Below are 13,215 nucleotides of genomic sequence, written 5' to 3'. Positions count from 1 at the left end.
TTTTAATATAAATGTATTTTGCCAGAATCTCAGGTTAAAGCTCCCAAAAGTATTTCAACAACAAGCAAACAGATAAAACAGTAAATGAGAGCAGCTAAACACACAAAGATGGAAACACAGAGCGTGGATCGTTCACTCGACGGCACGTACACGGACACGCCGTCGGGGCTGAAAGTGGACAGCTCACAGATCCTGAAGCTGCAGGTTTCATCTGTCTCCAACCAAAACTGACTGAACCAGCAGCAGAAGAAGATCCAAACTACGCTTTACGTTTGATGAACATCGTCATGAATTCTCTCTGACTTTGACGTTTACTTCCTGCACAGCTCTCTCTCTCTCAGTGTACTTCAAGAACAGTTTACCTTCAAAAATCTGTTTCCTGCATTATTCACTGCTTATTACGCACCAGTCTGCTGTTGTGTTCACTGCTGTCGGCCTCCCAAAACAAAGCCTCATTTCTGCTGTTCAATACTGAAGAAATGTAAACCTTTTAAAATGATGACAGATTACAAACTCTCAGCTGTGTCTGTAATCAAACCTCTGTAACTTTGCTTCACTTCAGCAGCATCAGCTCATGTTCACATGTTGATTCATGGTTTGCTTCAGTTTTTGATGGACTGCAGAATATTTTGAAGGTTATCTGCTATAAAAAGCCAGAACAGGAAAATCTGCTTCATGTGTTTCTGTTTGATCCTCAGTGACTTTGACACAAAGGCCTCTGCTGTGATGATCACACCTCTGATCAAGTCTCACAGTGTCAGCTTTGTTTTTATACATATGGATATGTGCTGATAAATGATCAGAGTTATAATATTTCCCACTGTCTGCTGTGTGCCGTGACCTTTGACCTGCTAAAGACAGTCAGCTGTGGATTATTCATTGTTGTGTCTGATACTTAGAACTGTGAGGAAGAACACTACACAGTTAATCAGGGTCCCCTCTCTCTGAATCAGGAAAGGTGGGCAGGCCGCGTGTGGGCCGCGGGCCATACGTTGAGTATCACTGTTTGAAATGTGAACATTGTTCTGCTGCAGTCAATGGACTAAACCAGAGAAGAAGAAAACAGACTTTACCATGAAGATCCTCAGTGTGGATCAGTATAATATCAGCCTGATGTCTGCAGTTTAGTGTCAGCACAACTTTCACATCATATTCATCTCAGCACAACTAAAACATGCTGACTGACCCCAGAGTTTCAAGTCCACATCCTGGACTCTCCAGGAAACCACACAGATGCTTCACTCCTGAATCCTGCAGCTTGTAGTTGTCACTCAGGTCCAGCTGTCTCAGATGGGAGGGGTTGGACTTCAGTGCTGCTGCCAGATAATCACAGCTGATCTCTGACAAACCACAGCTCTCCAATCTGTATAAAGAATGAAAGATGTAAGTTTATTAGACAAAGTGTGAGCTTGAAATCATTCAGTGTTTCATCATCTGTTCAGAGCTGAAGAAGGTTCAGAATGTAGAAGTTTAGAAAATGGAAACTCCAAACAGCTGAAGCCAACAGGAAGCAGCTTCAAACAAACACAACAAGAGAAAAAACTCTGAATGTTTCACATTAAAGTCGTACATTTCTCATAAAAACAGGACAAAGACTTGAAAAAGTCGTGTTTTTCCTTCCAGGAACCACAAGGCTTCACTTTTAAAGGTGAAGTGTGAAAGAAATGGACATATTTGAAGTCCAACACCTTTTTCCAGTCACATTATTAAAGCAGATAAACTACAAGCTCATTTTCATTCCAACAAGTCATCTTCTGACCTGGACTAACAACACTGGTCTCTATGTGCAGCTGGCTGTGAGACCAGTGCTCAGGGAGCGTCTACAAAGTGCAACACTGAAAGAACATCACACACTAATTTGCTTCCATCATCCAACCTGAAGAGGAAACAGAGACGGCTCCCCTTCAAAGTAAAAGCTGCTCCTTTTGGACACAGTATCAAAGAAAGTCTACAGTATAACACAGAAAAGACAGAAAAAAGTTTTGGTTGTTTTTAAATTGTGCAGAAATGAAACTACACTAAGCTCAATTATGTGACAGACATTTCATCCCATGTCAGTTTGGCCTCATCCTGGGCCGGATTATCCAGCACACACTCTGACCACAGGCCCAGGGGCCACGCACAGCTGGGCTCCATCCAAGAGACAGCAAACAAACCAACACAATAATAAAAAGCACCATGTGATCTTCTTACATCTTCAAGACAATCATAGTAAAAACATGAGCATATTTGTTTCCTGATAAAATGATGTGACAGGTAGAACAGAGTAAAGTGGTGGTGTTACAGCCTTTCTCCCCTCTGCTGCCGAGGCTGTTAGTCTCTCCCAAACTCAGCTACAGGACTTCCAAATGAATGAAAGCAGCAGAAGTGGCTTTACAAATGAAAGAGGAAGAGGAGAAGAAGAGGAGAGGGAGGCCACCCTGACCATCACTCCAGCTGAAAACATCACACTTCCATTAAAGTTGGTGAGAAAATGTTGAGCAGGATGAGCTGCTGGCTAATCTGGAGGCTGTAGCAGCAGCTCACAGTCACAGTGGGTTTCCACTCATGAAAAAGCTCTGGCTGCTTCATTTCTCATCTCATATCAGAGACTTTAATGCTTCACTGAAGCTGTACTGTGATGCTTCCATATCCCAGTGAGGCCTCCATAATGATTTCAGCTGTTCTGTACACACACTGTGTGCCCTGTATGGCTCAAAGTCTCTGCAGCCTGTTTTTATCTGCTATCATCAGATCTTCATCATCCTCATTCACATCCCTCACACACTCTACAGCCTCATCAGCACTGACTTCATCTTCACTGACTGATGGAGCACAACATGAACCTGTGGAGGCTGAAACACTGTCCTGTCAAACATCTCCCCGTCACCACTCCACTTCTGTCAGCCTTTAAATGAACCCTGCTCAAGTCTGTCACTTCTGTTTGGAGCCAAACGAGGTTAAAGATTATGCCACTACATTCTTGTCTAGAAAATATTAAAGTGTATTTGGTGACACACAAAAAAGGGTAAAAGTATAGTTTGGGTCCACACATGTCCAAACCCTGGTGTGTAGGCCTACTTAGTATTGAGAAAAGCCCACTAAAAGAACGCCCACCAGACCAAAGCAATGGTGTTGACTTGATCAGCATTAACCCCGCCCCCTGACTTTGATGGGTGAAGCTGACAAATAAAATGTATTTATGAACAGCGATGCAGGGCCAGGAGTAGCAACGTGAATTAAATAAATACATCATTAAATAATTCATTAAATGTGTCAGTAAAATAATTAAAATAGAAAACAAACCAATAATTGATTAAATATGTAATTAACTAATTTGAATTGTACATAAATAAATAATGAATTATTTTAAATGAAATTAACCGATAATTCATTATCAATATATTTTTTTAATTAATTACTGAAATAAATAATTCATTAGTGATGTATGTATTTAATAAACCATAAAATTATTGCTACTTTACTCAAAATAAATTTAAGACATTAATATTAAAGGTTAAATTATGATAATGAATACATGCAACTATAACTGATGACATAAGAATTTGGATTTTTAAGCTAAAGCGAAGCTGCTGACTCACTTGGCATGTTACTCTCAAATCCTCCCTAATAACAAGAACATAATTACACTTTAGCCACAAGAGGGCAGCAGCATTAATACAAGTCACGTGTATATAAAGGTACAGTGATTATATTACAGTGATTTTGACAATAACAAAACAGAGGTTCATGGCAGTGTGTTTTCCATAACATACCAACCAAATTAAATAATAAAAACTTCATAACTTACAGAGCTTTTTTAGAGGCTTTGACCACTGGCAGCAGCCTCAGAAGAGCCTCCTCTGAAGCAAAGTATTTCTTCAGGTCAAACACGTCCAGATCTTTTTCTGATGACAGTAAGATGAAGACCAGAGCTGACCACTGAGCAGGAGACAGTTTATCTGTGGAGAGACGTCCTGAACTCAGGGACTGTTGGATCTCCTCCACTAGAGAACGATCATTCAGTTCATTCAGACAGTGAAACAGATTGATGCTTTTCTCTGCAGACAGATTCTCACTGAGCTTCTCCTTGATGTACTGAACTGCTTCCTGATTGGTCTGTGAGCTACTTCCTGTCTGTGTCAGCAGACCTCGTAGGAGAGTCTGATTGGTCTGCATTGAAAGACCCAGGAGGAAGCGGAGGAACAAGTCCAGGTGTCCATTTGGACTCTGTAAGGCCTTGTTCACAGCACTCTGGTGGAGAGATTGGAGTTTTGGTTTATCAAATAGTTTAGACCACATGGACGTTGTTTGTTGTTCTTCCAGCAGATTGAGTCCAGAGTTGATGAAGGTCAGGTGGACATGAAGAGCAGCCAGAAACTCCTGAACACTGAGATGAACAAAGCAGAACACCTTGTCCTGGTACAGTTGTTTCTCCTCTTTAAAGATCTGTGTGAACACTCCTGAGTACACTGAGGCTGCTCTGATATCGATGCCACACTCTGTCAGGTCTGGTTCATAGAAGATCAGGTTTCCTTTCTGCAGCTGATCAAAAGCCAGTTTTCCCAGAGACTCAATTATCTTCCTGCTCTCTGGACTCCAGTGTGGATCTGTCTCAGCTCCTCCATCATATTTGACCTTCTTCACTTTGGCCTGAACCACCAGGAAGTGGATGTACATCTCAGTCAGGGTGTTGGGCAGCTCTGCTCCCTCTCTGGTTTCCAGCACATCCTCCAGAACTGTAGCAGTGATCCAGCAGAAGACTGGGATGTGACACATGATGTGGAGGCTTCGAGCTTTCTTGATGTGGGAGATGATCCTGCTGGCCTGCTCCTCATCTCTGAATCTCTTCCTGAAGTACTCCTCCTTCTGTGGGTCAGTGAACCCTCTGACCTCTGTCACCATGTCGACACACTGAGGAGGGATCTGATTGGCTGCTGCAGGTCGTGTTGTTATCCAAAGGCGAGCAGAAGGGAGCAGGTTCCCTCTGATGAGGTTTGTCAGCAGCTCATCCAATGAGGTGGACTTTCTTGTTTCAGTCAGGATTTTAGTTTTGTTGAAGTCCAAATTAAGTCGACACTCATCCAGACCATCAAGTATGAACACAACCTGGAAGTCTTCAAGCCTGCAGATTCCTGATTCGTTAGTTTGATTAAAGAAGTGATGAACAAGTTCCACCAAGCTGAACTTTTCCTCTTTCAGCACATTCAGCTCTCTGAAAGTGAATGGAAATATGAACTGGATGTCCTGGTTGGCTTTGTCTTCAGCCCAGTCCAGGCTGTATTTCTGTGTTAAGACTGTTTTCCCAATGCCAGCCACTCCCTTTGTCAGCACTGTTCTGATTGGTTCGTCTCTTCCAGGTGAGGCTTTAAAGATGTCTTCTTGTCTGATTGTTGTTTCTGGTCTGTCTGGTTTCCTGGATGCTGTTTCAATCTGTCTGACCTCATGTTCATCATTGACCTCTGCAGTCCCTCCCTCTGTGATGTAGAGCTCTGTGTAGATCTGATTCAGGAGGGTTGGGCTTCCTGCTTTAGCGATGCCCTCAAACACACACTGGAACTTCTTCTTCAGTTGGGCTTTAAGTTCACGTTTACGGAGTGAAGCAAATATTTCTGAAAATAAGAAATTCAGAAAAAACTATTATATAATAAATATCATAGCCTTTCAGTACCCTGAAAGGATGAATGTCTATTTGTCCATTTCTTGAGCTATTAGGAAAGATCAATATTCAGTCTTTAGAGAAATTATCTTACTGCTCTGCAGATGGTCAGCCATCTCATGCTGCTTAAGTCTCCTCAAGAAGTGGAGTGTGATCTTCAGAAATGCTTCTCTGCAGCTCTTTCTTTCATCTTCATCCTCTCCTTCAAACATCTCCTCATCCTCCATCTGGCTCTTTAAAGTTTCTGGGTGATCTGGACTCAGAAGCTTCTGGATCTTCTTCAGCTCGTTCTTCACAAACATGGTGATGTTGTCCTCCAGCCGCTGGAAAAGAAAACTATATGAATTACCCAGTGGTAAATGGACTGGTTCTTATATAGCTCTCTTTGATACTCTGTGCACACAAAGCATTTATACAACATGCCTCATTCAACCAAGCACATTGTTCTATGCTTAAATACTTTCTTTCACACTCTGATGGATGCATCAGAGGGCAGCTTGGGTTTAGTACGTTACCCAGTACATTTGCCAGCCAGGGTTTGATTCACAAACCTTCTGACTAGTAGCTGACCTGCTCCCCTCCTGAGCTACAGTCACCCCAATCTGACTGAAATCATGGAGCCCAAACTCTGACTTATGTTGGACACACTGACAATCCTCTGGTCCACAAAGTGCAGCATAGAGGTGACTGAAAAGAACAAATGTAAACGTAGTACTACAAACCATAACCACAGAGTCCAGGTGTGTTTGATGCTGCTGTGCAGACTGACCAGTGGAAACCTCTGCTCTCTGCTGGTCCACTCTGTGGAGGAGTAATGTATAATTAGCTCATGTTATGTCTGTCCACACACAGACAAAAGCTAAAGGTCCATGAAGTGATGTTTGGATGGGTTCAGTCAATCAGATGACTGTCATGGTGGAGCTTTGCTAGTCCTGCTGATCCCACTGAGAATTAACAACTCAGTTTCCAGATGTCTGTAGTTTTCTGCTCAGTTTCTTTAGTCCCAACAGCTCTTACCATCTCCTGCATAAAGCTTTCCCTGCATGCTCAGATGCCCTGGAACAAGGTGCTCTCTTTATATCAGTGACTGGTTTAAAGGGACAACTTGCAGTGCTCGCCAAACTTTGTGTCAGCAAAAGTAGTTCTAATGTTTCTTACATTTATTACATTTTTACATTTTTACACACACAAATCAATGAACGCAAAAACATAAACTTTTCAGATATTTTGTTTTACAATGTTACAAAACTCAGTTCACAACTACACAGTCTGATTTACAAGTACAAAATATTTATGACCACAGTTTGAGCCGATGTATGTCCCGAGTCTGTGGACTCAGTGGTTTTGTTTTGATTGTTATTGTCTTTTGTTACAATTTCATTCTGATTAAGATTTTCTAGTTCTGAGGTTTTGGTTTCTGTGTTCCCTCTGTACTGTGTTAGTATTGTGTCTCTGTTCACTTCCTGTTTTATTTTGACAGTGCCATGTCCTACGTTAGTGTGTCTACTTTTGCTTCAATAATTGATCAATGATCAATACTTTTTTCAGTAGAGGTTATCTTAGCTTCTGCACAGGCCATCTCCACTGCACTTCACCGTTTCAATAAAGCTCACTCACTTCACAGCAGTGTCTGCATCTTGGGTCCTTTATTAAATTCAACATGGCTCGTCCCGCTAGCCGTGACATAAGATGTGAAAACAATATCCAAAAAACACGAGAGACAAACAGGAAATAGTTTTAAGGTGCAGGGCCAACAAACTGAGTCTAGCCATGAACTCAGAGTTGATTGAATTAGCATTTTGAATTGGCTGATCTGAGTTACTTCAATCAAGTCTATGTTCACTTTGAGTTAAGATTATACGTGATTGATGTAAAAGAAAAAAGCCATCATCAGCAACTGATTCTGATTTAGCAGGTTTTCAAATCTAAACGGTACCCATCCCTAGCTGGCTGTAGTTAAACCTTTACTTAAAAAGCATCCCTAGACCCAGCTGTCTTAGCTAATTATAGGCCAATCTCCAACCTGACAATCCTTGAAAGAGTAGTTGGGGGGAGACAATCAGAGGGGCAGTGTGATGATCTTAGGTTACAAACTACTGCAGTCAAGTCATTAAGGGAAACAGGATCAAACTGCTCTAAGACAGCTGAGCACACAGAAGAAAGACTCGGATCTGAGGCAGCAGTCGGCGAGACAAGAGCCCTAATAGATAGAAGGTTGTTGTTAAAAAATGCTAAAAAATCATCACAAATACTTGGTGAAGAAATGACTCTGACATTATCACGTGAACGAAGAAAACGATTGAGGACATTAAAAAGTACCTGAGGCCTGTGACTGTTTACTGACACTAAGTTTAAGACTAACTGTGTCTGCAGTTTTTACAGCTTCTTGGTGAGCAGAAAGACAGAAAGTCTTTAAAATCTGTAGAGAAACATACAATCTGTCCTTTTTCCATCTCCTTTTGGCGCGTCTACAGTCACGTCTAAGGGAGCGCGTATGTTCATTCAGCTTGAACATTTTGTGCTACAAAATGTCTGCAACAAGACCAACTCACATCTTCACAACACCAAGAATTTTTCCCCTTTTCTTTGGAGAAACTGAGAAGCCAATAGGATTGTAGCTCAAACTTGCCCACAGTCCTGCTTCATCACTGCTCACTCCTACCTGTGTTGGTGCTGAGTGGACAGTCATAGCCTGCTGCTAGCATGAATGCTAAATGTACTGCTGTGGATGATCAGCAGAAAAACATGTGGTCAGTTTGACTGTTTGCTGTATTTAAAGTGTTTTTCTCAGTTCGTCTGTATTCAAAGTGCATTCGGGGCTTTAGCTGACAGCTCTTTGTGCTAACAAACTAAACTCTCTTAGTTTAAGCCAACAGACTTTACCAAACACAAAGCCTGCTGCTGCCTCCATGGGTTAGCTTGTGTGACTGGTGCTTACACCAATGAAATCTAAATCACACTAATGTGTCCTCCAAGGTGTTTGGTGGGAGCACTGAGTGAAACATAAGAGCTCTGGTAAAATAACAAACAGGGCTGTGAGAGCAACTGAAGTGATAAAAATACTGTTTAAAGATAAAAAACACTTTGATGTTCTCTCGTCACCTAACAAAGTCCAAACCCTGTGAACTATTTGAGCTTTAATAACTGTGGATTCAGGTATCCTGAACCCATCTTTGGACATTTGTAGTTAAATATTTTAAAACTCCATCAGAGACTCCTGATGTGGCTGTTTGGAGAAGGAAAAGAGGGACAAAGTGCAGCGTTGAGCTGAGGCTTCATTCACTGCAAACCTACAGTTATGTTTCCTTATTTCTGCTGTTTGCATGTTCACAGCTGAAATAAAGCTGCCTCTTTGACTTCATCCTGTTGTGTTTGGGTCCAATCCTGCCTGCCACACAGCGCTACAGGACAAAGTCTAAGATTTTTATCTTTTTAATGAATCTTTGGTCATATTTATCCAGGAAAACACAAACATGTAAAGGAGTCATCACAGTTCTCTGACCTCGTTGGTCCAGGTTCATCACTGAACTCTGGAGGGTGAGGCATGGACCAGTCACTCCTGACAGACGGACAGCTGGATCCTGCAGACTGTGACCTCTGACCTCTGCAGACACAAACATGTTTTATTCAATGATCAATTCTCTGATGAAGTGATTGAAGCAGCTGTGATCACACAGACTGCAGATAATGCAGCTGTTTCCTGTCAGTAACAGTCCTCTTAGATTAGAGTTCAGCTTTTTACAGGAAAACAAATGTCCCTGAATGCAACAGTGAGACACAGTCTGCCTGTGTGGCTGTGATAGCTGCCGTTAGGAGCGCTCATGTGTTTGCAGTTAGACGAGGAGATGTTACCATCATGGACACGTTAACAAATCCTGCAGCATCACGTGGCACAAACACTTTGTGTTCCTGTCATCTGCAAGCAACAGGAAGTTCATTAATAAAGGCGGGATGGAGACGTGACTGTGATGGTTCTCCTTCATCCAGCTGTTACACACATCTGGGCTCACAGGACGAGCCTTTGTCTAATACAGCAGCTGCTCTCTGAACACTTTTCTGAAGAGGAGCTGCACAAACCTTTGTTTGCTTTCTAGAGCAGCGTATCAAAGTCAAACTACCCACTGCTAGCAGCTGTTTCTATCATAGTTTAGGATCCAGATGTGTGAGGTCTAAATTTACACCTCTGATTAAAATACATAGTTAAAAACAGCCAATTGTGTCCAAATGTGTCTTAAACCAGATAAACTGACAGTTACAGCTGAGCCTGTGTGTCCTTGGAGACACTGCTCTGCTACAGAGATGCATTTTAGAAACCAGGAAACATCAAAATCATTTAAATCAGAGAGTTCATGTTACCTGGTCGAGGCGCCTGTGTCCGGCAGCCTCGCCTCTGTCAGTGCGCCCCAGGGCAGCTGTGGCTACAATGTAGCTTGCTATCGCCAGTGTGTGAATGTGTGTGTGAATGGGTGAATGACTGAATGTAGTGTGAAGCGCTTTGGGGTCCTATGGACTAGAAAAGCGCTATACAAATGCAGGCCATTACTAACAGCTCACCTCTCTTTAGACCAGTCACTCTTACAGGACACAGAGCTGGGTGGAGGTCCAGGCTGGTTCCTGTGAATAATGATGGAGCAGTGATGTGAGTGCTGAGCTGTGACATGGAGAAGAGTCATGGACAGTTAGAGATGGTCATCTCACCTCTGAGCTTTGGTCTGGCTCTCATGTTCCCCACACAGAGTGCTTTTAGAGGGAGGGACTCCCTCCTCTCTGTCCTCACACTGATCCATGCTGCTCAATTCACATCAGCTCACACACACTTTCTACCTTCACCTGCAGAGGAAACACAAATCAGCCCAGCGACACACTGACTGACCCACTCATGATGATTAATTCAGACACGTTTTAATCCCCAAAAGTTGATTCTGTTCATCTGGATGTTTTCAGTGGGAGAAACGTTTCATGACTCATCCAGGTGACTCCTTCAGTCTCAGCTGACTGCAGGTTTCCAACCTTATAAACAGGACATTTGCACAATGGCTGGGAAGTCATGACCATTGATCAACAACCACTGATCAATGGCCATGAGTCCCATTCACAGAGAGTTGGGGAATGTCTGCAATCACAGCATTACTAACCTAACCCTTACCTGGATGATTGAGCATCCAGACACTTTTTAATATTTTACTAATTTAATAATTTAATTTAATTTAATTTAATTAATTTAACTAATTTAATAATTTACTAATTTCTGAAGCTTTTTACCAACTTTGATCAAATTGGTCTGCTGTCATTTTATTGTTGACAAAAAGAGACTTTGAGTTTGAGTGTTGACGTTTCCATGTGGGACTGTTGCTGCAACACCAGGATGTTACTACAGAATACACTTTATATTGTGAGCACTTGGATGTTAGTCCAGTGGTCCTAAACTGACACACCTGCACCTGGATTCATTCTGACCAGATTTTAGCCCAACAGTGTTTCATACTTAATACATCAGACACAAACTCTGCAGCTGTCATTGTGTGCAGTGTGTGTGCAGTGTGTGTGCAGTGTGTGTGCAGTGTGTGTGCAGTGTGTGTGCAGTGTGTGTGCAGTGTGTGTGCAGTGTGTGTGCAGCGGGACACCGTGTCCTATGAGTGTTATACTACAATAAACAGAGCCTGACCGCGGGCATAAAGAGGGCAAAAACCCACTTATGCTCTAAAGATGAAGTTCTGTTTCTCTTCAAATGAGCCTCAGAGCATGTGGAGGGTCATTAAACGCATCACAGATTACCTCAAGAACAACAGGCTGAAGAACATAAAACAAATGCAGAGTTTCTGTCTGACGGTTTGAACATGAAACAGGAATTATTGAGCAAAAACGGCCAGTTTACTAATTTATGATCAATCATCAACGCATTCACCTACAATACACGAATGAACATCACCAGTTAAACTGAAAAAGGAAAAAACCTGCATACAAATACGACAGCAGACTATAGCGAACGAGCAGAGAAATGCATTTTATAGATGAAGTGTTGGCAGCGACTTCTGAAAAGCAACTCTTTCGTAATTTCGATTTATTAACTTGGAATTTTGAGAAAACTAACTGTCAATCAGTAATTTACGTGAATGACGTAATTTCCTTGTTACCCGGAAGCTGAAGCCCTCAGCTACAAATGCTACAGCTAAGACACCAGAATTACAGCCAGTCATAAATGCACAAATTGCTGATTATTGTCTGTGTGGCTTCACAAATGATGAAATCTTTCTGTTATTAGCTGAATCACATGGCGTTAATATCAGCTAACGTACTCTCGAAAGCCGATTTGTTGCGATGCGGTTTTGAGTGCGCATTGTAGCTGGATTACTGATTGGCAGAACTAACTCCACATTTCGAGCTACTTTTCTCAACATTTCGAGTTAATAAGTCGAAATTTCGAGAATGGATCCTTTTTTGTGGCGGAAACGGGCTTCCGTAACAGACTGATGGAGGCAGGAGAAGCTGCCTACAGACATCAGTCAGTGGATCCACAGTAACATCGAGTTCAGCTGCTGATCATCAACTGTTTCTGTCTCGTTCCCAGACTCTGATCTCACATAAAACGAAGCAGATTTATGCTGAAACTAAGCTGCACACAGCTGATGTCAGCCAGGAAAACAGTACAGACTGCTAACGTTACCTTAACATGGAGACGATCAACTGCGCCACAACATTCACGAAAGCGAAAGTAAAAGCGACGGAAGGAAACGCCCAGAGAGGCGTTTGAGGGACGGTCAGAGTCAGGAACCTCAGAAACGCATCAGGCTGGAGTTTAATTCTGTTTTCATCTTTAGAAACATCTGGAAATAGTTATAAAAACGCTGCGTAATAAAGAAAAATAGTGTAGATTAGTTTGAGTTGTGTTTAGCTGAGCTGTGTCTTTAATCTGAAGTTCATTTTGTGGAGGAGCAGCAAGACTTTCAGTGTTACTCTCAGAGAAAGCCTCCCAAATGTCTGTTGTCTTAATAGTGGAATTATCTGGAAAATGAACCAGTTCTTATGAGCTGCTTTTCTGTATGAGCAGTCAAAGCATTTTATACAGCGTGCTTCATTCACACAAGCACTTCTTTTTCTAACAATGACACTATGATGGATGCATCGGAGAGGAAGTCGGGGTTCCACATCTTGCCCAAGGATACCGTGGCATGCAGACTGGAGCAGCCAGGGATCAAACCTCCAACCTTCCAGTTAGTAATTCTACCTGCTGAGCTACAGTCTGTACTTCCTGAACAACACACACTCCCTTTGTTTCTTTATTTCCAGTAGCAACCAGGACCATAATGAACCCTGACTCCCACAGACACTCAGGATCCACCTGCCCAGTAAGTCACCCGCTAACTGCAACTATCAGAGCCCTGACCTTCTGCAGAGACAAGTCACACTGAACACAGCAAGTGTCCCTGCTCTCAGATACAAAACCTGCCTTTAAAAGTTCAGAGTAATGAAATCAGCAGTTCTGATTCTAGAATTTGTAGTCTCACACACTTTTGTTGTTTTGGTTCACATCGGTTGATATTCTGCTGCAAACAACTAATGAGAACATTTTATAAACC

The 13,215-nt window shown here is 42.2% G+C and overlaps 2 protein-coding genes across 5 annotated transcripts in view; both read right to left on the bottom strand.

Moving 5' to 3' along the window:
• LOC112435746 (NACHT, LRR and PYD domains-containing protein 12-like) overlaps positions 1–5,956 on the bottom strand; it is a 34,987-nt gene extending 29,031 nt beyond the window's left edge. Inside the window, exons 1-3 of one of the 2 annotated variants that reach the window (XM_076881994.1) lie at positions 5,733–5,956; positions 3,791–5,591; positions 1,187–1,363 (exon numbers count right to left, since the gene is read on the bottom strand). In XM_076881994.1, the coding sequence (XP_076738109.1) occupies positions 1,187–1,363; positions 3,791–5,591; positions 5,733–5,940 (2,186 nt within the window). In that variant the 5' untranslated portion in view covers positions 5,941–5,956. The remainder of the gene's footprint in view (positions 1–1,186; positions 1,364–3,790; positions 5,592–5,732) is intronic. The other variant, XM_076881995.1, reaches the window with a different exon arrangement.
• A 104-nt stretch (positions 5,957–6,060) lies between these two features.
• On the bottom strand, positions 6,061–12,337 carry LOC112431302 (uncharacterized). Of its 3 annotated transcripts, none has more exons than XM_076882003.1 (5): positions 12,303–12,337; positions 10,337–10,468; positions 10,193–10,252; positions 9,141–9,242; positions 6,061–6,439 (listed from the first exon to the last, which is right to left on the bottom strand). In XM_076882003.1, exons 2-5 carry the CDS (start codon positions 10,423–10,425, stop codon positions 6,142–6,144), a joined length of 549 nt encoding a protein of 182 aa, XP_076738118.1. In that variant the 5' UTR covers positions 10,426–10,468; positions 12,303–12,337; the 3' UTR covers positions 6,061–6,141. The 3 variants fall into 3 exon arrangements, with proteins under 3 accessions (XP_076738118.1, XP_076738117.1, XP_076738116.1); XM_076882002.1 differs by having other exon boundaries at positions 10,337–10,426; positions 12,303–12,324; XM_076882001.1 differs by having other exon boundaries at positions 10,337–10,429; positions 12,303–12,320.
• Positions 12,338–13,215: the final 878 nt, after the last annotated feature.

This window comes from Maylandia zebra, linkage group LG3, assembly GCF_041146795.1.
Source record: "Maylandia zebra isolate NMK-2024a linkage group LG3, Mzebra_GT3a, whole genome shotgun sequence".
In the NCBI taxonomy this organism is placed as follows: domain Eukaryota; kingdom Metazoa; phylum Chordata; class Actinopteri; order Cichliformes; family Cichlidae; genus Maylandia; species Maylandia zebra.
The sequence above is the reverse complement of the archived record's forward strand: the minus strand, read 5'-3'. Positions and strand labels throughout refer to the sequence as shown.